Source organism: Cervus elaphus, chromosome 22 (assembly GCF_910594005.1).
Source record: "Cervus elaphus chromosome 22, mCerEla1.1, whole genome shotgun sequence".
In the NCBI taxonomy this organism is placed as follows: domain Eukaryota; kingdom Metazoa; phylum Chordata; class Mammalia; order Artiodactyla; family Cervidae; genus Cervus; species Cervus elaphus.
Genome location: NC_057836.1, coordinates 23,748,003 through 23,773,451, shown reverse-complemented (window position 1 = coordinate 23,773,451; position 25,449 = coordinate 23,748,003). Strand labels below are relative to the sequence as shown.

The 25,449-nt window shown below is 43.9% G+C and overlaps 1 protein-coding gene across 1 annotated transcript in view; it reads left to right on the top strand.

Annotated features, from left to right (window-relative positions):
- Window positions 1–25,449, top strand: part of GRIN2B (glutamate ionotropic receptor NMDA type subunit 2B) — a 480,842-nt gene that overhangs the window by 248,796 nt on the left and 206,597 nt on the right. Inside the window, 1 exon segment of the mRNA XM_043882346.1 lies at window positions 13,971–14,569. Within this exon segment, the coding sequence (XP_043738281.1) occupies window positions 13,971–14,569 (599 nt within the window).

Below are 25,449 nucleotides of genomic sequence, written 5' to 3'. Positions count from 1 at the left end.
AACCCACACTTGGTGTGATTCAGGCTGGTGTGGGGATGCAGGAGTTTGATACAGTAGTGGACAAAGCAACATAAACTTCTTATCGTTGAGAGCAGGAAAGGGTGTCCAGTCTCTGTTGGCACTTGGATATAGGGAGCAGGGAGTGTCCAGCATCCAGGGTGTTGGCAGGGCCTGTGCAGAAAAGTGGGAAGGTCTGAGTAGGGATGTTCATCTGGTAGGAAGTGAAAGTCGCTCAGTTGTGTCCGACTCTTTGTGACCCCATGGACTATGCAGTCCATGGAATTCTCCAGGCTGGAATACTGGAGTGGGTAGCCTTTCCCTTCTCCAGGGGATCTTCCCAACCCAGGGATTAAACCCAGGTCTCCTAAATTGCAGGTGGATTCTTTACCAGCTGAGCCACAAGGGAAGCCCAGTCTCATCCGGTAGAGACAGGAATAAAAGTCACGCAGAAGAAGTTTGGGTGGGCACATAGTGGGTCTGTGAAGGGGGAAGCCTTCTTTTTCTGCACCTAGCCAGGCTCACATCATGTGCTCTAAATTCTGGAGTTGGAGCAGCCCAGTCAGCTCTAGAAGATGTTCTGGTTGAGCATGGGACTCAACCAGTCCTGCTTTAAAGGGTGGAAGCCACAACTAGTGGCTAAAATTCTAAGTCCACAGTCAAGTAAGGCAGAGCCAGGCAGGTGATGACAAGCTGTTGAAGATGTATATGTATATTTAATTTGCTTGTATGCAATTTTCTTTTCATTTCTGGAGCCCTTCAAAATGTGTTGGCTTTTTTAGACAGAGGACCAAATTGGTTTGGAAAAGTGAAAGTTTCGAAGCCATGTTAATTGTGAACAGGCATCCTTGGCTTTCTGTGAGGAAGTAGTGATCAGTTTCTCAGTGCAGGGACCTGGGGAAACAGATCACTGGATATTTGTTGGGAAAAACTTTTCCAGGAAACTTCTTTCTGCCCCTGGAGGCAATGGCTTGTTCAGTCAGTTCAGTCGCTCAGTTGTGTCTGACTCTTTGCAACCCCATGGACTGCAGCACACCAGGCTTCCCTGTCCATCACCATCTCCCAGACCTTGCTCACATTCATTTCCATTGAGTCGGTGATGCCATGCAACCATCTCATCCTCTGTCGTCCTCTTCTCCTACCTTCAATCTTTCCCAGCATCAGGGCTTTTTCCAGTCAGTCAGTTCTTCATGTCAGTTGGCCAAAATATTGGAGCTTCAGCTTCAGCATCAGTCCTTCCCATGAATATTCAGGACTGATTTCTTTGAGGATTGATTGGTCTGATCTCCTTGCAGTCCAAGGGACTGTCAAGAGTTTTCTCCAACACCACAATTCAAAACCATCAATTCTTTGGTGCTCAGCTTTCTTTATAGTCTGATTCTCACATCCATACATGACTACTGGGAAAACCATAGCTTTGACTATATGGAGCTTTGTAGGCAAAGTAATGTCTCTGCTTTTTAATATGCTGTCTAGGTTGGTATAACCTTTCTTCCAAGGAGCAAGTGTCTTTCAATTTCACGACTGCAGTCACCATCTGCAGTGATTTTAGAGCCCAAGAAAATAAAGTCTCTCATTGTTTCTGTTGTTTCCTCATCTATTTGCCATGAAGTGGTGGGACCGGATGCCATGATCTTTGCTTTTTGAATGTTGAGTTTTAAGCCAGCTTTTTCACTCTCCTCTTTCACTTTCATCAAGAGGCTCTTTAGTTCCTCTTCCCTTTTTGCCGTAAGTGTGGTGTCATCTGCATATCTGAGGTTATTGCTATTTCTCCTGGCAATGGCTTGTTGACCTGTGCAAAAGAGCACGATTGGTCCAGATTCTCAATTCAGCAATGTTTCATCTTTCTCTATAGAGCAGGGACAGAAGGAGAGAGAACTTTTTGTTTTCCAGGAATCTTTTTGAAGAGACCCATGTGCATGAACATAGCTACTGTATTTAGAACCAGTGCTTTGTTATTTTCAGCAACATATAACGTACCAGCACTCTTAGCTTTGTCAAGTATAAAATGCCTTTCCTCCTCATCTCCTCTTGTGAGCACCTCCCCAATTCTTTACTCCCATTGGTATATGAATGTGATGCTCTGAGCAAATACATATTAAGAGATGGGAGCATTAATGTTTTTGAGACAAATGTCTACATCTTCACTCTGAAAAATGCTGCTGATGCATCCAGTACCATCACTGGTCTATATTTCGCCCTGTTCTTTGTTAATGATCATATTTCTTCTGTAAACTCCACCCTCTTGGCTTAAGTGAAATAGAAAGATTTTGATGGTGTAAGCAGTTTTGGATTTTGGATTTCGCTCCTAGTAAAATTTTTTTTTCTTTTCTCTTGGTTCTGTGGTTTAGTTTTACCATGCCCTTCTTTTTATCTATGAAATGCTTTTTTTTTTTTTTAAATCCATGAAAATGCCCAGATCTATATTTGTGTTGAGCACACTTGATTTTGTAAACTTGTCTAAATAAATTTAGTCTGATATTGATAATCCTAATTAATACTGTTGGTTTGATGTTTATACTATTTTTCTCTATTTCATTCCCCCCCCCCAAACTTTTCCTATTCCCCTGCTTTGTTCATTTGCATTTATTTAAAAGTATGTTTATTCAGTCACAGAATCTGGTGATTGTTGAATATGTCAGCTTGTTCTTTTATAGAAAAGGACCTCTTAATAAAAATACAAGTCAGTTCATCAGAGACTTGTTTTGATGTGCAGAAGACACTGGCCATAGTGAAGAATTTTAATTTAAGATGAAATGCAGTAGCCTTGTTAGGATTTTGGTGTCCTGATACCTTACAGCAAAGCCCAAGCACATTCTGAAAGTCCTCTTGGCATTCTCTAGGCCTTTTGCTTCCTGACTTAATTCTTTAATTCACTCGAGTATATTAGTGAGAGGGAATTGGCCTTTTTATTCTTCTCCTCTTATTGCCCTGTCTGTTGCTGGTAAGCTTTCTTCTTGCTAAAAAATTGTCCCTGAGACCTAGAATAAGAAGGACCTTGTAGACATTCTCAAAGTGAATACTTTTAGTTTGTTTCTCAGCTGTGGCTTAAATTCAGCGATTGAAGCACATCCAAGAGGGAGATTCAGGGAGGAAACTAGGACACAATTCAAGGAGAAAGCAAAATTATCTTCTGAAAGAACAAATAAGAAAAAGAATGCCGGCTTCTGGGGGAGTTGTTTAGCTATCCAGAATGGCTGTTAGACTAGCTCAATCTGCTTGAATGTCTGTTCATGGGCTTTTGAAAACCCAGAGCGTTCTCTTTGTGTGCAAGGGTTTACTGAGAATGAATCTGGCATTTAACTGGCAGGAAAGATCATGCTTCTCCACCAGTGAGCTTCCTTTGTGTGTTTCACTCATGATATTTCTGATTAATGGCAAGAACATCGGGTGTTTTTTTTCTTTCTTGCAGGGCTCACAAAATTGACACTAACCAAACCCACTCTAAATAGCTTCACCAGCCTTAGTCACCTGAAAAAAAAATGATGGTTGGTATCAGAGTTTATAGTCACCAAAAAGGGGATCTCTTGGAGTTGGGGGAGTAGAGAAAAGCCTCCCCTTGTGTTGGGAGAGGAGAGATTTTTGTCCCCATATTCTGCTTCTACTTTGTGCTCGGTGTGGAAGAAGTAGAGAGGAAATACCCAGGACTAACCCAGCTTGGAGGAACCTGACCTCTCAGCCTGTCATTTCTACACTTGCCTTCTAAATCTGATGGGTAGTGGAGATTTTCAGCAAAAGCCTAGAGGTTCTAGCCTTTTTTCAAACACAGATCCTTCTTAAGAACTGAATTTAGAAGGAAAACAGAAGGAGGAGAAAGGTCAGATTTATTTAATCTGAAATTGCTTTAATGTCCTAGCAGGCTTGTAATCCCTAGGATGTGATACATTGCTAAGATTTGTGTAGTCTGAGGTACTTCGGGGGACATATGTATACCTATGGCTGATTCATGTTGATGTTTGGCAGAAACCAGCAAAATTCTATAAAGCAATTATCCTTCAATTAAAAAATAAATAAAATGCTGGAAAATGTTATCAGTTCAATAGACAATAAAAATAAACTAGATTTGAAAATTATCTATGGCTTCCCAGGTGGTACTAGTGGTTAAAGAACCTGCCTGCTAATACAGGAGACATAAGAAAGGTGGGTTTGATCTCTGGGCTGGGAAGATATCCTGGAGGAGGGCATGACAGCCCACTCCAGTATTCTTGCCTAGGAAATCCCATGAACAGAGGAGGGCTACAGTCCATGGGGTCGCAAAGAGTCGGACTTGACTGAAGTGACTTAGCATGCATGCATGACAATTATCTGGATGCAACATCAATTGCCACTTTTGTAATTGAGGTGTAATTGATACGTAATATATTTTGAGCATGCAGTATAATGATTCCATATTTGTAAACACTGTGAAATGATCACAGCAATTCTTGTTACCATTCATCACCGAACATGTTACAAGAGTTATTTTCCTTGTCATGAGAACTTTTAAGGTTTACTGTCTTAGCAGTTTTCAAATATGTAGTACAGTATTTTTAACTATAGTCATCATGTGGTACATTACATCCCAATGACGTATTTATTTTATAACTGGAAGTTTGAACCATTGACTTCCTTCACCCGTTTCACCTACTCCCCATCCGTTGCCTCTGGCAACCACCAGTCTGTTCTCTGTATCTATGAGCTTAGCTTTTTTTTTTTTTTGGTTTGTTTGTTTTCATTTGATTTGTTTGCTTTTTTTTTTTAAAGAATCCACATATAAGTGAAATCATATGGTATTTGTCTTTCTCTGCCTGATTTATTTCACTTAGCATAATGCCCTCAAGGTTCAACCATGTTGTCACAAATGGCAAGATTCCATTCTTTTTTATGGCTGAGTAATACAGAGGCAAAAATAAACAAGTGGTACTACATCAAACTCAAAAGCTTCTGCACAGCAAAGGAAACCATGAACAAAATGAAAAGGCAACCTACTGAATGGGAGAAATATTTGTAAATCATATATCTGATAAGGTTTTAATATATAAAATACATAAAGAACTCATAAAGCTCAATAGCAGAAAGGCAAACAATTATGATTAAAAAATGGGCAGAGGACTTGGATAGATGTTTTTCCTGAAGACATGCAGATGGCTGACAGGCACATGAAAAGATGTTCAGCATCACAAATCTTCAGGGAGATGCAAACCAAAATTATAGTAAGGTAGGAGCCCATACCTATTAGAATGGCTATTATTAAAAAGACAAGAAATGACAAGCGTTGGTGAGAATGTGCAGAAAAGGGAGCCTTTGGGTACTATTGGTGGGAATGTAAACTGATGCAGCCAGTGTGGAGAACAGTATGGCAGTTCCTCAAAAAATTGAACACAGATCTATCATATGATCCAGCAGTTCTACTTCTGGGTGTTTATCTGAAGAAAGTGAACACACTGACTAGAAAAGATTCTTGAACCCCACACCCCCATGTTCATTACCGTATCATTTACAATAGCCAAGATATGAAAACAACATAAGTGCCCATCAAAGGATAAATGGACCCAGAAAAATATGAATACATACAAACACAAACAATGGCAAATTACTATTTTTTTAAAAATTCAACAGCTATTTCCTGAGAGTCCACTTTGGACCAGGGCCCATTCTAGGTGCTGAGTTGCAGCAATAAACAAATAAATTGATCCTGGCCTTCATGGTGTTTACATTCTATTTGGGAAGAGGCATACATTCATAATAAATACATCGTGTTATCTGTTTGATGGTGATAAATGAATGCTGTGGCAAAAATCAAAAGTGGATTCATAATTAAAAGTAGGTTTCATATGTTGGCAGGATAAGAGGGCTCAGGCCTGCCTTTGATGGGAGAGAGGCTGACTGTTTTATCATATTGCAGGCTCAGGATTGAGCTTTGTTGAGAAGGTGAGGTTTTAGTAAAGACTTGTACCGGGTGTGTGTGTTAGCCCTGTGGGTACCTGGGAAGCTGGAGGAACTGTTTCAGGCAGAGGCTATAGCTTGAATAAAGGTCTGGGGTGGGAATTAGTATATTTAAGAGCAATCAGTATGCTTGGAGGAAAGTGAGAGGTAGAGTTGGAGAAGGCAGGATCTGAGGGCCAGTGGGGTTCCAATCACGGGTGTCAGTTCTTTCCTTTTAGTGAGTTGGGAAGTCATTGAGGGTTTGGGATAGAAGATAACATCTTATGATTTAAGTTTTCAAAAGATCATCTTGCTTCTTTGTTGTACATGAGACTGGGCCAGAGGCAAGGAGGCCAGTTAGCAGGCCTTTCAATGACAGGTGAAGGATGAGAGTGGCTTAAACAACATGGGTGGTAAAAGGCTCTGTATGGACAGCCTTTTGAAGGTAAGGCAGTCAAGGTGTCCTGAATGATTGGACATAGAAGTCCAAAGAAAGAGAGGAGTTGGCAGTGGGAGGAGAGAATTGCCTTGAAGTGAAATGGGAAACATTTCCATTTTGGAAATGTTGGAGATGGTTCAGAGATATCCAAACGGGTATGTAGAATAGGCAGTTTGATGTGTCAGTTTGAAGTTTTGGAGAAAGAAGTGTGAGAGCAATCGGCATTGAAATGGGATTTAAATCAGGAAACTGAGTGAGATTTCTGAGAAGGGAAAGAAAATGAGGATCAAGGATTGACTCTAGGGCACTCCATCTTCAAAAGATCAGAAGAAAGAGGAGGAACCAGCAAAGGAGACAGAAGAACAGCTACCAGTAAGTTAGGAGGAAAGTCAAGTGAATATGAAGCCCTGGAAACCAAGGAACAAAAGCATATCTAGGAGCCTGTGATGACCCAAGTCAAAGGCTACCATTGGACATTAGAGTTGGCAACTCAAATGTCACCACTGCCTTTCACAGGATGATCTTTTGGCGGGGAGGAGTGGGGTTGGAAGTCTGATTTGAATTAGTACAAGAAAGAATGGTAGAAGAGGAGTTGGAAGAAGTGTAGATGATGTTTCATGGAATTTGCTGTAGAGAAGAATGAAGAAATGACTGGTACACTTCCTGCCTCTCGGGCTGGCTCCAAGGTGGATCCACCTCACTTTTTGTAAAAGTGCACCACCATTCAGGCATAACTGTGGACATGTGCCATCAGCATAGAAATTTGGAACCAGCTGAGACCGTCAAGGTCATTTCAGTTCATCTCCTACCCAACAAAGGAATGCCCTTTGTAATATTAATACAAATTTAAATTTTTTCACATGCCACCTGGAGATGCAGAGATGAATAAGGTGCAATTCCTGCTCTTGAGAAATGCACATTTTTAAATGGAATGAAGCATGCCTATATGCTTCCCATCAGAAAAGGGAATCCTCAAACACCGTTGGGGAATGTAAATCGATGTAGTCACAATGAAAAACAGTATGGAGTTTCCTTAAAAAAAATAAAAATAGAACTACTATTGTTATTGTTCTTCTTCTTCAATCCCTAAGCCATGTCTGACTCTCTGTGACTCTATGGACTTCTACATGCCAGGCTTCCCTGTCCTTCACTGTCTCCTGGAGTTTGCTCAGACTGGTGTCCATTGACTTGGTGATGCTATCTAATCATCTTGTCCTCTGCTACCCTCTTCTCCTTTTTCCTTCAGTCTTTCTCAGCATCAGGGTCTTTTCCAGTAAGTCGGCTCTTCACATCAGGTGGACGAAAGTATTGGAGCTTCTGCTTCAGCACCAGTCCTTCCAATGAATATTCAGGGTTGATTTCCTTTAGGAATGGTTGATCTCCTTGCAGTCCAAGGGACTCTCAAGAGTCTTCTCCAACACCACAGTTCAAAAGCATCAATTCTTCAAGTGCTCAGCTTTCTTTATGGTCCAGCTCTCACATCCATACATGACCACTGGAAAAACCATAGCTCTGGAGGAGGAAATGACAAACCACTCTAGTAAGCTTGCTGCAAGAACACCAGGAACATTATCAAAAGGCACAAAGAACTACCATATGACCCAGCAATTCTACTCCTGGGTATATATTTGAAAAAACCCAAAACACTAATTTAAAAAGATACATGTATCCCAGTTTTCATGGCGGCCTCATTTACACTTGCTAAGGTATAGAAGCAACCTAAGTGTCCATCAACAGATGAATGGATAAATAAGATGTAGTCTGTGTGTATACACACACACACACACACACACACACACACAATGGAATACTATTCAGCCATAAAAATGAATAAAATTTGCCATTTGCAGCAACAGGAATGGACTTGAAGAGTATTATGTTAAATGAGATGTCAGACAAAGAAAGATAAATATTGAATAATATGACTTATATGTGGAATCTAAAAAAAAATACAGCAAGCTAGTGAATATAACAACAACAAAAAAGAAACAGATTCACAGATACAGAGAAGAAAGTAGTGATTACCACTGGGGAGAGGGAAGTAGGGAAGGGCAATATAGGGGTAGGGGAGTAACAGCTACAAACTATGAGATATAAAATAAGCCAGCAGGAAACATTGTACAACACGGGGAATATAGCCAGTATTTTATAATAACTATAGGTAGAGTATAACTTTTAAAGTTGTTAGTCACTGTATTGCACACCTATAATTTATATCATATTGTACATCAATTATACTTCATTAAAATTTTTAAAATAAATATATATGGTGATAGGGACATTTATAAAATATTGTTAAAGCACAGAGAAAAGAGAACTAACCTGACTTAGGAAAGTCAGAAAAGACAATATGCATAAAAAAAAGCTGACTTTTGAAATAGGCCTGAGAGATGAGCATGACTTTTTCCACATGGAGTGCTGGGGAGAATCCCTTTATCTGTTAATAATCCAACTCCTTTTTGAATGTTCATAACGACAGCAAGCTCCTTACCTTACGAGGCCCATTTCATTTTAAACAGCTATAATTGTTGCAAATGTACTTTCTCCATTGTGCCCAATGGTGCCTTTTACTATTTCTGCTCATGGGTCCCAGTTTTCTCCTCTGGAGCCAATGGGCAGAGACTTATCTTTCTACCATATAAGTCATTTTTATATTTGAAAATAGATACCATGTTCACTTTCAAGTTGTCTCTTTTCCACATTGGAAAAGGGAAATGGATAAAGTCTCCAGTTGGGTTCCCCGAAAGGTGATCTGAGATGAAGTTGGTGCATAGGAGGTTTAAGAGGGGATGCTGTCCAGTCCCACACACCCTGAATGGAAGGGTAGGAGTAGACAGAGGGAGAAATACAGTGTGAGACATGATTTTCTTTCTTTAGTTTTGACTTTGCTGGGTCTTCGTTGATGTGCCAGGCTTTCTCTAGTTACTGCGAGCAAGGGCTGTCTATGCTCTGCTTGCGGTGTGCAGGCTTCTTATTGCGGGGACTTCTCTTGCGGCAGAGCATGGGCTCCCGGGCTCGCTGGCTTCACCCATTGTGGTGCGCTGGCTTAGCTTCCCTGCAGCATGTGGGATCTTCCAGGACCAGGAATGGACCCTGTGTCCCCTGCATTGGCAAGCAGGCTCTTAACCACTGTACCACCAAGGAAGTCCTTTGATGCAGTTTTAATGGAACCTTGTGGGAAGTTCTAAAGACAGACACATCCTTCAGAGTTGCCCAGAATTAAGGCAGGAGGACCAGGTCTTTAGACTCCGTGACCGCCGGTCACGCCGTGCACTCTATCCACTTTGGGTGAGGGGGTTCTCTTCAGCTGATGCAGCCCCCAAGGTGAACTGGGAGCTGAACCCCATTGCTAGTATATCCTTTATGTCTGAAGTGGACCTGTAAGGGATCTCAGTGATGCAGAAGAAGAATCTCATGTACTGCTGATTTTCTAGGCAGCTATTTTTCTGAGACAGTTAATAGAATGAGAACAGTACCTGTTTTTGTTTCTTCTTATTAGCTAATAAACACCATGAACACCAACGTGATGGGGTTCACCATAACAGTTCCAGACTGACAGGCTCTAATGTCCCATCGTAGCTTCCCTGTGCTGACTGCACCTATCAGTCATGGCAACCCTTTATTTGGACTGCTTTAAAGGTGCTCTGGAGGCAAGTTGAAGAAGTACATTCATATATAAATTTGACTGAGAATCTGAGGAGACTGCTCCAAGGACTCATGCACATAACATTTTGTAATGACACCAGGAGATAAAAATGTTAGTGGGGAAGCATAGTGAACTGAGTTATATCCCTGTCCTTCATCCTAGAAGATGCTACTTCTTGCAGTGATCACAATGCATGCTGGGAGCCTGCCAAGATGGATGCATGGCCACAGTCCTTTCCACTGCATGCACACATGAAGATTGCTCTTTGATTTGTGGCTGTGACCATAATTTGCAAAGGCTGTCACTGCTTACAACTTATAGTTAGCCCAAAGCTTTGTTGAAAAAGAGCTGTTCCGTTCCCGACTGCTATGTACCAGATTGATGTGTCAACTAAATTAATAATGCTGGACCAGTCATTATACCAGGAAACATTTGCCCAAGCTATAACTTTGTCTCTTGATTCCCATTTGGTTTCATTAACCTCCTCTTGGTGCCCCAGATAAAATCGCCTTGTAAGGCCTCCTTATTTAATGAAGGATTGGCAAGATAAGATGGTTGAACTGGGCATTGACAGGAGTGGAGAAAATCAGAAAAGGATGATCATGGAAGATGATAGAATTAGTAGGCAAGATGAGGATGTGGTGGAGGTAGCTTGAAACCATATTAATTTTTCCTTTTTTTTTTTACTTTCACTGTTTATTGGCTTTCTTCACATAATAGCTGGCAGTTTCTTTAAGAGCTCATTTATTTTTGTGAGGGAGTTTTAAGAGAAGACTAAAAAGGAGAGGGTCAGGTTGGTATACAGTAGATTGGCTTTCTTTTAAATTCAGTCTCATTAGCATGGGCTCATTTGCTATGGATGCCCATGGGTTTTCTTTCAAGGCTATCTCTAACTGTGTTTTGGAATCAGCTGTGACTTCACTGTGGCTGGAGCTTTGTGGGTGTTCAAGAACCTCCTTGTGATAAGATATGTTCATTTGTCATAGAATGGGTAGTAGTTTTACCCATCTCTTCCTAAGCCTGTGCATTTTAAGGGATATTTGGATGCATCTGTCCGTTTGTCATGTCCACTGGGCTAGTGGAAACTCAAGTGATAATGCATCTCATTTGAGAATCCCCCAAACTCCCCAGTTTAGCTGAAAGTAACAAGGAAAACAAATGGCTGTCACTTTAAAGTGATCACAACCATTCTGGGTAAGTTGTTCTGTCACGGGCCTTCCTTTCCTGTTACTATGGTTCTCTGTGGGCCCCTGACAAGTCTTGTCATAATTAAGCTTTGCTGTCTTGGATTCCCACTCTATATTGTAACCCAAGAACAAGGTCAGTATCACCTGAAGAGCAGTCCATACTTGGCATTGAAGTAGAAGACCAGGAGCAGGAGCTGGCCAAATTAAAAAAAAAAAAAAATCACTACTACTGTTCTGTGTAGGAATGCAAGGGATTTCTGAGTATTAATTTTATATCTTGCAACTTTGCTATAGTCCTTAGAGGCTCCTCTTTGACTGTATGTTTAAGCCAGGGGAGGGAGCCATTATAAGCACCATTCTACCCTTTGCTCCAGTAATTTTCTGGTGGCATTTTTAGGGTTTTCTATATGTAGTGTCAGTCATCTGCAAACAGTGAGAGTTTTACTTTTTCTTTTCCAATCTGGATTCTTTTTATTTCTTTTTCTTCTCTTACTGCTGTGGCAAGGACTGCCAAAACTAGGTTGAATAACATAGATGAGAGTGAGCACCCTTGTCTTGCTCCCGATCTTAGAGGAGATGCTTTTAGTTTTTCCCCACTGAGAATAATGTTTGCCGTGAGTTTGCCATGTATGGCCTTTATTATGTTGAGGTAGATTCCTTCAATGCCTACTTTCTGGAGAGTTTTTTTTTTTTTTTAATCATAAATGGGTGTTTATTTTTGTCCAAAGTTTTCTCTGTATCTATTGAGATAATCATGTGGTTTTTATCTTTCAATTTGTTAATTTTGTGTATCACATTAATTGATTTGCATATATCAAAGAATCCTTGCATCCCTGGGATAAAGCCCACTTGATGATGATGTATGATCTTTTTAATGTGTTGTTGGATTCTGTTTGCTAGAATTTTGTTGAAGATGTTTGCATCTATGTTTATTGGTGAGATTGGCCTGTGATTTTTTTGTATGTGTGTGGCATCTTTGTTTGTTTTTGGTATCAGGGTGATGATGGCCTTGTAGAATGAGTTTGAGAGTTTTCCTTTCTCTGAAATTTTCTGGAAGAGTTTGAGCAGGATAGGTGTTAGCTTTTCTCTTAACTTTTGGTAGAATTCACCTGTGAAGCCATCTGGCCCTGGGCTTTCTTTTATTCTGAAATAATTTCCATTCCCTCCCCATGCATTCTTGGTGCCCCATCTTCTCTGTATCCCTGAGTTCCATGGTCTTAAGAGGCTCCTTTTGGACTGTATGTTTAAGCCAGGAGAGGGAGCTGTTATAAGCACCATTTTACCTTTAGCAGAAGGAATTAACTCCAGATGCCTGAGCAGCTCCTGTGTCATTTGGATCACTTGTGAGAAAATGTGAAGAGTTCAAGGCACGTGAAGCACACACAGCCCTGGCAGAGACTTGGGCTGGCAGCTCTCGCTGCCGAATCAGGGTCTTTGGATACCAGCTGGATATCTCCCAGCTTGCATTTTTTTTTTTTTTCAATAGCGAGTGCCCAAAAAATACTCAGCAATTTCTCAGCTGTACAACAATGTGTTTCTGAACTAACAAATCACTGCATCATTTTGTTTAAAAGCCTGATCTCTTGTAACCATGCTTCAAAGCTCTGGTTTCGGGGGTAAAAAAGCACTGCCCCCTTTGAATTAAAGACACACTTTTGTTAGCTTGGATAGTTATAAAATGGAGATAAAGCATCAGATAGGAGACAGGGGCCGTTGACCAAGAAAAGAGACGCCATTACCCAGGAGGAACTCAGGAGAAAATAGACTGAAACGGAAGGATGAGGCTGAGAGGGTCTTCATTTTGTGGTTTCAGATTCTTCTAGCTGTAAGATGGAGATAAAACACAGGGCCTGACATGTCCAAATGGCAGGTGGAATACAGCTTCAAATGGGAGAAATGTAAAAGGGCTTCTCCCTCACAAAGTGTGAGACAACATAAGATAAGATGCTTAGAATTGACAGAGGTTGTGTGTAATACACAGGTCAGACGGAGACCCCTGGCATTATAGAGGTGAGAGAAAGAGCTATTTTGTATATGCTCTTCTTGAATACAGGCTTAATCACAGATGACCTTGCAGACAAGTCATTGTAACTTGTAGCTTACATAGACTGTCTGTGCCTCCTTCTAACCTATATGCCTCATTACCAGAGTAGAAGACAGAGAGAAAACTCCATGTGCTATTCATTTAACGGTTGTGTCTTTATAGACAATGCACTGATCAAATCTTGTGCTACAGTGCACTTCCCGGCTCGCCATACCTGAGTGCCACTCACCTGCTGGACCGCTCACCTGCCCCTTCCCTACTTGAGGTAGATTTAAGGGCAGATTGAGGGCATTTTGGATTATTCCCCGGATTGAATGAAACATACCCACAGTGAATGAATCCAAAAGTCTCAAAAATTGGAAAGAGCAAGTTTGTGTTTATATGACTCATTTGACAGCAAAACCTGACCTCAACTGACATGAGACCATTTAGTCTGTATCCTTTTTGTGACTCTTCCTACATTTTGCTCTAGAAATACTAACATATTTGATTCTAGGAGACTGCCTGGGGCTCTGCAGTAGCCTCGAGGACTTCGGACAAAGAGAGCATAGACCCAGGTTGGTTTTCTCCAGGGGAAGGTTTTAAGGAGAGTGTTACAGATGTTTGCAGTTCAAACATATCCCTCTTTAAAGGCATTAACGTGGAAAGAGTAATTGACACAAGCAAATCTCTGTGTCCAGCTAGTTCAGACTCTCCCTCACCATCTTTGTTTTGACTTTGTCTCTTTCTCTTTCTTGATGTTTCCCACTCTAGGATGAATCCTCCATGTTCTTCCAGTTCGGCCCATCGATTGAACAGCAGGCTTCCGTGATGCTCAACATCATGGAGGAGTATGACTGGTACATCTTTTCTATCGTCACCACCTACTTCCCCGGCTACCAGGACTTTGTCAACAAGATTCGCAGCACCATCGAGAACAGCTTTGTGGGCTGGGAGCTGGAGGAGGTCCTTCTGCTGGACATGTCCTTGGACGATGGGGATTCTAAGATCCAGAACCAGCTCAAGAAACTTCAGAGCCCCATTATTCTTCTTTACTGTACTAAGGAAGAGGCCACCTACATCTTCGAAGTGGCTAACTCAGTAGGGCTGACCGGCTACGGCTACACATGGATTGTGCCTAGTCTGGTGGCGGGGGACACGGACACAGTGCCCTCGGAGTTCCCCACCGGCCTGGTCTCTGTGTCCTATGACGAGTGGGACTACGGCCTCCCTGCCAGAGTGAGGGACGGGATCGCCATCATCACCACCGCGGCCTCCGACATGCTCTCCGAGCACAGCTTCATCCCCGAGCCCAAGAGCAGCTGCTACAACACCCACGAGAAGAGGATCTACCAGTCCAATATGCTGAACAGGTGAGCGTGTGGCAGAGGGTGCACCGATGGTGGAGGTCGGAGGGGAGCTTCCAAGACTGGGTCGGAGGTTCACATACCGGGAGGAGCAGTTCGCGGTGTCTGAGGTTGAAGGCTGGCCCCTGGGAGGGCCAGTGACAGTGGGGGCGACCCAGCATCAGAGCTCGCCGTGCGATGTTCTTGTTTTAAGAAATACAGAACAGCTCCCTTCCTTCTTGATCACTTCCCACATGCCTGGTCTTCCTCTTAAGAGTTTCGTGTGTTCAACCTTTTTTAATCCTCAAGGCAACAAACCCTACTAGGCAGCTTTTGAAAATTGCTTGTGTTTTATGCTATAAGAGAATAGGCTTGTAGGTGTAAGCTGTCTCAGGTCAGGCTGAAACTAAGAGGTTCAGTTTGGAGTTGAACGCAGATGTCTCCGATGGCTACACCCCTGATCACTGGGAAAGACGAGACAAGCTTAGATGTGAAAGAGGACTGGCTCCTTACCTTCGGGATGATGCTGTACGGAGAAGGAACAGGGAATGAGGTACCTGAGTCTGTAGGCATGTGAAGAGGGGTCGTCCCTTGGTTTATTTCTGTTTTTTAATAAATACTCTTGATTTTATTGAAAAAAGTTAAAAACTAGTAAACCCAAAGAATTTTACAACAAATTGCAGTGTGCTCACCATCAAGGATTAGTTATTAATAGTTTGTCCTTACAGATATGATGTTACAAATATGACAGAAGTAGATATTACATGTATGGCGATGTCTTTTTCTTTTTGGCTCATTGAACATTTATTGTTTTTATTATTATTACTTAAAAATTTTTTTAATTAAAAAATTTTGCTTCTCCTCTCTCTGCCTTTGAGATTAAGTGAGAGCACCATTGTAGAAACAACTTTTATGGTTGCCCTTGTTCTGGTTTATTGAATGAGAAGATATGGGTGGAATTCTGCTTCCCTGGCCTCACCCCTCTCCATGGACAGAGAAGCCTGGCGGGTTATAGTCAGAATCCAACTTTGATGGCAGGACATCCTCATAGGGACCATTGTGTAAACAAGTCAGGTACAGGTTCTGTACTCTGCTCCTGTGGTTTTGTTATTTGTATAAAGCTGCTACATGTGGTGACCTAGATAGGTGGGATGGTGCGGGGCGGGAGAGGGGTCCAAGAGGGATACCTTTCTCCAGGGGATCTTCCTGACTCAGGGATGGAACCTGCATCTCCTGCATCTTCTGCATTGGCAGGCAGATTCTTTACCACCCAGCCACCTGGGAAGCCCAATCATTTCATTGTACAGCAGAAACCAACACAGCTTTGTAAAGCAATTATACTCCAATAAAAATTCAAATAATATAGAAGAGGCCCCCCCAAAAGTAAAAAAGACCTTAAATCTGAAGAGACAATCATTGTTGAAATAATCAATGACTGTCTTTCTAACTAGCTCCCTATGCATGTGTACTTGTGTGGAGATGAATCTACAGTTTTACATAAATGAAACTCTAACCAGACATACTGTTCGATAACCTTACTTTCTTTCACTCAACAATGTGTTTTGGGTATCCATTTCACCTTTATTATGAACTATATCAGACATATAGAAATGTATTCAGAAAAACTTAACTCATACCCAGGTACCCTCCACCCAGCTTAAAAAATAAAATATTAGAAAGTATACTCTGGAGAGGTTCAAGTATATTGCATTCACAGGAGGTTGAATGTGTACTGACTAATGCTTGTTTAACTTCTGGAAGGGACTTGAACTCCATAGCCTCTTGACTACATTCCCAGTTCAGAGTTGAACCTAAAGGTAGTTTCTCTGTGACTGGACCTGGGATCCAGCCCTGACGTTCCCCACCTTGAACTCCCTGCCCTCTCTGTCATCCCTCATTATTCCCACTTGTTGGTAAAGACTATCTTGGTTTTCTTCCTGCTTTCCTGGCAGATCTGTCCTGACCTCCCAGCTTACTTGTTCCTTTACACATCTCTTAAATATTGGTGCCTCTCAGGGTTCTGTCCTAGACCCTCTGCTAGATGTCTCATCCATTGCTGAGAGTGCAGTGTCTGTAAATTCGCCCAAATTGATGTCTCTGGCTGCAGTGTCTCCCTTGAGCCCCACGTGTATCCCTCTATGACCACATCTGTTCTCCTTTGGAGGCTGTGGGCCCTAGAGCACACCATATCCAGAGCTCAACTGCTGTCTCATCTCCCATCAACCCTCCCCACGCTCTTCTAGTGAAATTGGCACCTCTTATAAAAGGATGTTGTTAGTCATTCAGTTGTGTCTTAACTTTTTGCGACCCCATGGACTATAGCCTGCCAGGCTCTTCTGTCCATAGAATTTCCCAGGCAAGACTACTGCAGTGGGTGGCCATTTCCTTCTCCAAGGGATCTCCCCAACCCAGGGATTGAACCTGTATCTCTTGGGTCTCCTGCACTGGCAGGCAGATTCTTTACCACTGAGCCACCCAGGAAGCCCCTTATAAAGAGAACCTCTTGTTACCCGGTGCCTACGATAAAAATGTCCAAGATGTCCTTGATGCCCCAGCCAACCATGACCTTGTCTGTGGATTCTCCCCGGAGAGCCTTCTCTTACTTTGACCCGTATGCTGCATCCCAGGCCACGTCTTCTGATTCGCATTGCTACAGGGCCTCTTAAACACCTTCTGGCTCCCAGTTCTGCTTCTTTTCAATCTCCTCTGCAGTCAGAGTGATCTAAAATGAAAATGTGATTTCATCACTCTCGTGCTTAATACCTATCAGCGGCTTTTCATTGCTCCTGTAATAAAGTCCCAGCTCCTTAATATGGTTTATAGAGTCTTCCACAGCGTGAGCCTTCTTGGCTTTCCAAAATTGTCTCGTGCACCTCTCTCTCTTCAATGCCACCTTCCTGCCAGGCTGAACCTACCATGTCCTCGCTCCCTTCCAGCCCCTACTGCTGCCTCAGTGTGCTCCCCAGGTGCCCCTGCCTGGTGGTACACAGATGCTCGTGCCCTCTTCTCCTGCCCCCTTTTTATCATCCCTCAGGATTCAGTCTTGGCATCCCTTCCTCTGCAAGCCGAGCCCTGGGCTGACATCACTCTGTTATACACTTGCCCTGCATTCTCTGCCTTTCCAATAAAGACGATCGTCATTATGTGCTTTATTACCTTTCTTCCCTGTACGTTCTGTGAAATCAGGGACACTTCTGTCTGCCTTGTTCAGGCAGCATGAGAGAGATTCTTGGATCGAATGCAGGACGTATCTCTGAGATGCCCATGGCTCAGTGCCTCCCTGCCCCGCAGGAGCATCTCTGCTCTGCTCCTCTTTTCAAGACAAGGGACCTTTCCTTTAAAAACTATATGTTCAGTTCTGTACATTCATGTTTTCTCCTCATTGTTAGTGTTAAATTCAAATCTGATTCAGATGATTTTTCCAAATATTTGTTCATTAAAACCAAAACTAACAATGAAGGAATATCGAGATGAAAGCCTCTGCCAAACAACCCAAGGAAGTCAAGTGGGTATTACCTTAGGGTACATAAATATGATTCGGGAATGCCTGCTTATATCTTAAAACTTCCTCTGGGTAAGCTGCCATCTGAAGATAGTACCTCTCATCTGGCTGACTTCATGTTGGACTGTAAATGTTATCTGTGAAGCCTGGTCTCCAATCACCATATCTTTGAAACTATAATTGGTCTTAACCTTGTCGCCATCTCTTCTGGCCACTCAGGAAGGCAGCCTCCTTCATTCTCTGTGCTCCTTTTTTTTTTTTTTTTTTTTGTCCACAAAATGGGATCTTAGTACCCCTACCAGGGATTGAACTTGGGCTCTAGGCAGTGAAAGCTCAGAGTCCTAACCACTGGACCACCAGGGAGGTCCCAGTCCTCCACACTTCTTGCTTACAGCTTCTTGTCAAGAGGACCACAAATGTTCACAAAAAAACCTTCTTGTGCACAGTGGTCCTAAATAGAACAAAAATGGCACAGTCCAGGTTATTCATACTTTCCTTGAGACCAGTGCAGAGCAGAGAGACAGTCCGTCTTCCCTCGATTTGCTACATGCTCCATGTAAAGGGCTCACCAGGCTTACCAGAGCGCCTCTCCACTGTTTCCTCCATGAAGGTTCTCTTCTGCTCCTGTTCCCTGACTCTTCCAGGCTTCTGTCTCTGACTGTCTGCTGGGCATCTCCCCTGGACAGGACATCTCCCCTGTCCGTGGACTCGCATCCCGCATGCTTCTCCGTTAGTTGCCTTTTCCTTCCCCTTCTCCCCAGTGCAGCTACCCCTGGTTCTAGAATCCACTGCCTAGCCTCTCTTAGTGTTTGAACACTAGTATTCGAATAGTCTTTCTATTAGGATCCGGAAAGGATTGGGATTGACTAAAAGGGACTCTTTCAGTTCATCAGTGGAATTCAGTGAGGCATCTTCAGTGCTCCTCCTCCTCCTGATCTGAAATCAGCCTCTCCCCATTCCCATCAGAGCTCCGGTCTCACTAGGGTCAGTCTTTTAAATAACAAACCAAGCAGCCACCGCATTTAGCCACAGCAGGAAATCTTGCAAATGGAATTGTTGCAGATGCCGAGCTGTTTCCCAAGGAGGACTTTTCCTTTGGCCTGATGCTTAGCTCCCAGCAACAGCAGCAGCCCCAGGAAGGCTCCTCAGGACATATCCAGGGGGCACCCGGCCCCCGGTTGGCACCAGGAATACAGAGTCAGGAAATGGCTTCTTGCCTCACCTTCTGAAAACCCAGGAGCATTCACAGACCCAGCAGTATTGCAAGGGGAGGGAAGGCCCTCAGTCATACCTGACGAGACCATGGCATTCTTTCCACATGAGGGACATTCCTAAGTCTTGACTTGGGGAACACAGACAGGAGGCTCTATGCTCTCCCTGAATCCCAAACAGAAACTCATATTTGAAGGGATTTACTTGTTAGTTGGGCTCCCCAGGTGGCTCAGTGGTAAAGAATTCTCCTGCCAGTGCAGGAGACACTAGAGACTCTGGTTCACTCCCTTCATCAGGACACTCCCTTGAAGGAGGAAGTGGCAACCGAAGTATTCTTGTCTGGAAAATTCCATGGACAGAGGAGCCTAGCGAGCTACAGTCCATGGGGTCGTAAAGAGTCGGACATGACTGACTGGCTGAACATGCACGCACTTGTTAGCTGCAGGAGGGGAAAAAAAATTAATGATATATAAGTATTCTCAGAAAGGATCCTTAAAATGAGCTATTTCCTTCACTGTCAAATGAATGTTATTTATCCCCCATCAATCCAAATTCCTTATTGATAACTTCTTAGCTCTTGGAAGCCTGTTACCTATATCTAGACAGACTTCTGGACAAAGCTGTTTACCAGGATTGCAAGAAAAGTTTAACAGAAACCCAACTAAATTTGAACTTCAGATAAATGACGAATTTTTTTAAGCATAAGTCTGACTCAATTATGGCACCCATGCCATACTGATATTAAAAGATAATTTGTTGTTTATCTGAAATTCAAATGTAACAGGGCTCCTGTATTATCTTTTCTTTTTTGGCCAAGTATAACAATCCTACTTGGTATACTGATAGAAATTCATTTTCTGTTGGAACTTTATAGCATTCATCTATGCCTTATTAGTAAATGTAGTACAGCGCCCTTATACCAAGACATGCTGAGAACATTTTGTTCCAACTGGGAGCTTTATTTGGTTGAAAGAGTTGGAGAATTTCTTATGCCATACATTCTTGAAGTGAAGGATCTTAGTTGCCCAGAAAAGCCTGAAAACTTTTTGCTACCAGATGATCTGGAAGTGTTTAGGAAGTGATCAGGCAAGTTGTCTAAAGCCTCTCTTATCCCCCTGAGCTAGAGAAGATTGGTAGCTTTTGGTAGGCATGAAGAGCCAACTCTTTGGAAAAGACCCTGATGCTGGGAAAGATTGAGGGTAGGAGGAGAAGGGGGTGACAGAGGATGAGATGGTTGGATGGCATCATCGACTCAATGGGCATGAGTTTGAGCAAACTCTGGGAGATGATGAAGGACAAGGAACGTGGAGTGCTGCAGTCCATGGGGTCCCAAAGAGTCAGACATGATTGAGCCACTGAACAGCAACAAGAAATAGGCACGTATCTGCATGTGTCCTTTATCATTTCCCTAGGGGAACAGGTGACGGTGAATTTCTTTCTCAGTGTACTTGGCCAGCATATTTCTGAAACTTGATGGTGTGCCTGTTGCTCACCTCTGGGCTCCCTTTCTGTCTTGAGGACACAGTACTCTTGTTCTTCATCCATAGCAACTTTGGGGACGTGTAGAAAGAGCAGTTGCTCTTTGATATCTCAACATAGCAAATCTCTTATCTTGTTGTTGTTTTTGTTGTGCTCACATGTGTCCAGCTCTTTGCAATCCTATGTTCTATAGCCCACCAGGCTCCTCTGCCCCTGGAATTTTCCAGGCAAGAATACTGGAGTGGGTTGCCATTTCCTTCTCCAGGGGAATCTTCCTGACCCAGGGATCAAACCCTTGTCTCTTGCATCTCCTGCATTGGCAGGCAGATTCTTTACCACTGGCACCACCTGAATCTTGCTTATTTTCCCCTGGTGTCCTCAGCTTTCCTACTCAACAAATGTTTTGTGTTAACCCCTGCCACCCCCACATTCTTCCTTCCCCATGAAAGTTGCCATCTCAAAAGGCCAGAATCCTCCTCTGGTGAGGTCTTTGAGGGATGAGGATGACCGATGTGGGAAGGAACGTGTTTTGTTAGGTTTTTTTTAAAAGGGCTGTGATGAATACGATCTTCCTGTAACCTTGGGGCAGATGCCACATCCTCGAAACCATTATGTTAGCGGGATCATTCCCACGGGATGCCTCCTTGACTCTCTTGGCCTGAAAAATGCTGAGAGGTTAAGAAATAAACTAGGAATTGAGTCAGTTAGTTTTTAGGCATTGTGGGCAAGACCAGCTTGGTCATTCCTATCTCTTACGTGCATGATAAGTCACTTCAGTTGTGTCCGACTCTTTGAGACCCTATGAACTATAGCCCACAAGGCTCCTCTGCCCACGGGATTCTCCAGGCAAGAATACTGGAGTGGGTTGCCATACCCTCCTCCAGGGGATCTGCCTGACCCAGGGATGGAACCTGCATCTCTTGAGTCTCCTGCCTTGGCATGTGGGTTCTTTACCACTAGTGCCACCTGGGAAGCCCCACCCATCTCTTATTGTTGTTCAATATTAGTGGAGTGCCAAGCACAGGCAGACTGAAGGTAAGGCAAATAGTTATTATAGGTTCACTTCGTAGAATTTATATGTGAGTCAAAAGTTTCCACAAATGCATTGTTCTAAGTGGGCTGTTAGGCATGGTGGCCTTTACCTGATTGAAGAAGTCTACTAGAACCTAAGGAAAGCTCCATTTTTCACATGAAATGTTTAGTAAAGCAAGACACAATCTGTGTATAGAGAGACTTTAGCTGCTCAGTGGTGTAGCAGGAAATAGAAATTTGGGAAAATAACGGAAGAATCTGATAATCCTAAAAGATACATTCATTGCTGATTGTAATTCAGGCACAGCGAGCTTTAACTATTCATGGAGGAATGGCTTGAATGTGAGGATTATTCAAGCTCTGCTGTTTTTCTGTAGTTTTCTCCTTCCTCATGTCAGATATATAGATGGTCATTTCAGTGAGTCTGATTCTTTCCCTTAAATTCAGTGAAGAGCATTCTGAACTGCTTAACACTGAGACCCCTGCCCAATTCCTTCCTTAGTCACTGTTGACTTCTATGGCTGACTTGACTTAGCAGTGACATAGTTGGGGCTTCCCTGGTGGCTCAAACGGTAAAGAATCTGCCTGCAATGTGGGAAGCCTGGGTTCAGTCCCTGGGTTAGGAAGGGCCCTTGGAGAAGGGAATCAGTCTTGTGCCATGCTGAGTTGCTTCAGTCACGTCTAGCTCTTTGCAACACTCTGGACTGTACACCACTGGGCTTCTCTGTCTGTGGAATCTCCAGGCAAGAATACTGGAGTTGGTAGCCCTTCCCTTGAGAAGGGCACGGGGTCTCACAGAGTCGGACATGACTTGAGTGGCTAACACATTTCATTACACACTGTCATGGTTGGTGTTTCTTTCCTCTTTCTTCTCTTTTGTTTTCCTCCTCCTCTGCCCCCTCACTCTCTTCTTTCCTCCTCTGAAAAATTATTTACAATTTGGAAGAGAAGGCAGGAAATAGAGAGGGGGGAGAGAGTGGGAAGAGAATTCCATTCCATTGAGGACAGTTTGGGGAGGGGGTGGGATGCCCACTTGCTCTGGGCGAGAAGACATAGGTGGTCCAGGATCTGTGGGAAGGAATAGGATGGTCTCAGGAGAAAGGGAGCAAGAGCAGTGCAGGGCTGTGGCTTTCCATGAAGGAAGCAGACAGACTCATCCTCAGAGCACGCTTAGCCTCAGAAAGCATGTGGGTTGGTGGTGATGGCCAGGGTTAAGAAGGGGGTCATAAGTACAGGCTCAAAAGCAGCCACAAGTCAGCCAGGCTAGCAAAGTTAATAACTCCGGTGTTGACTGCCTTTCTGAATGCGTTCTGCATACCCGGCATAGTGCGGTTATCTAACTGGATCCCTGCAAAAATCCTGATCCATGCAAATGTCCTTGGGAAACGTTCTCTTATCACCCTTTTAAGGGCAGCTTGTCCTTCCCACCCTCCCAAGCTCCCTGTCCCCTTCTCCTGCTTTTTTTCTCTCTGTAGCACTTATCTGACATGTTGTATATATTTTAGTTTAAAATATCTTGTTGTCTGCATTGTAGGCACTTGATAAATATTTGTGCGTAAAAGCATGAATGAAGGCAGGAACCATTATGCCCATTTTATATGTTTGAAAGAAGCCCGAGGCCCAGGCTTGGGCAGCGTGATGCCTGGATCTGTCTGGGGTACCTGGATTTCAGCCCCTCACCCTGCTGCATAGTAATCAAGCTTTAAAGAAGCCCTGGCTGCCCTTAAAATCAGAGCATCGCAGCTGTGAGAGGCTTCAGTGCTCATCTCATCCAACCCTTTCAAGATACGTATTCTCGAGGGAGAGAGAGAGAGAGTAGGCAGGATGGTGAATGGATTTCACAAATGTGAGGACAGAATCTCAGAGCTGTCCCTTGGCTGTCGGAGGCAGGGCAGCGGCAGAACCCAGGGGTCCCACTGGGAGGAGCCACGCTCTGCGGAGAACACACCCCTCTTGGCCGCCTGACCACAGCCTTGGAGGAGCGGGCAGGCAGCCAGGGCTCCCCAGGTAACCTTCGGCCAGCTCTGGCAACGTCCGCATGATACTTGCTCCCTTGTTCTTACCCAGACAAGGGTGCAAATTCACAGTTAATGGGAATCGAAGCTGGTGTTATTTAGGAATTGAGTGGGAGTCATTTCTCCATCTGCTCTCTCTTCCCACCAGAGGATAAAGGCTGGCTGGGTGGCGGTAAGGACGGAGGCGAGTTGCCAGAAAGCGCGAGTGCTGTCATTTATGGTTACAGACATGGGCTGGAAGCCCGAGTGAGGGCTGGACCACGGCCGGCCAAGGTCAGCTTAACGAACACAAGCTTCTTGAGAGTAGAGAGGCTTCTGTGGCTTTGGCATCTCTGTAAGACCTCGCACATTTTAAATAAGTAATGGTTTGAGCCTTTCTCCGTTTCCTCTCCAGTGGAGCTGTCGTGGATGCATAGAAGGTCATCTCTCGGAAAGAATCCTCCAGGACCTGGTGTAGCCGATAAGGATCGGGAGGAAGTGGGGTGTTGGGCCTGGCTGACCTTGAGAAGGGCTTGCTGAGGGAAGTGACCCCATGTTGCAGACAGGCGCACCCAGACAGGTGGAGGAGGAGGGCAGTGGCTAGGGCTGGGGGTCAGGGAGCCCTCCCCGGCCCTTCAGGGTTTCATCAGTGGCGCATTCTCTTCCGGGAGGGCCCAGCGGGGTCAGTGCGCCCAGACTGGCACCAGTCCCCAAGCTGGGCCGGCCGATCACACATGAAGGGACTGCTGCTGACAGATTAGAGCCCCTGCTGCTGGAATCTGTTCCCTCTTGTCCGGCTGCCAGCGGCAGCAGCAGGCCGGGGGCTGCCGACTGACTGCCTCCCTCGCTGCTCAGGCTTCACTGTCCCTCATTCATTTTTGCCTCACACCACTCCCCACCTTCCTGCTTATTCTTCTCCATCTTTCTCCATAGGGTGTTCCGTTCATTGATCTCTTGCTGCCCCTCTCTCTTTCTCCCTAGCTTTCCTGTCCGAGCTTTGAAGGCTTTCTTACATTTAGCTTTCTGTGGTCATACGTGACCCCGTGGAGTTCTTGCACACGCACACACAGGCACACACTTCCATGTGCATGTGCATTAGATATCCATACGGCATGGACTTCTGTGTGTACCCTGCCCTGGTGGCTCAGACAGTACAGAATCTGCCTGCAATGCAGGAGACCTGGGTTCAATCCTTGAGTCTGGGAGATCCCCTGGAGAAGGAAATGGCAACCCATTCCGCTCTTCTTGCCTGGAGAATTTCATGGACAGAGGAGCCTGGCAGGCTACAGTCCATGGGGGTCTCAAAGAGCCTGACACGACTTAGCAACTTTCACTTTTGGCATCTCTCAGGTGAATAGAGAATTATTCAAAGAACTGGATGAAAATATTTCACATAGAAAATCTCTCCACTTCTTCCTGTCCCTGAGACCATGTTGTTGATTGTCCGCAAAGGGCTATAGATGGGACAGAAGTTGGGAAGAATCTTTCTATGTGACTTGCCTGCAGTTAGCTCTGGTGAATATCAACAAGGTATTTCCATCCACTCTGTTTTCATTTATAAAGTCCTGGTGGCTGTAAAACTGGTTGCTAAGTAACCCTACATTTACTCTTTAGGTAAAAGAGGTAGACATAGTAGGCCAGTGGGTCTATATCGTGTGAAGAAGTCCATAGATATCTTCTTTTTTCTG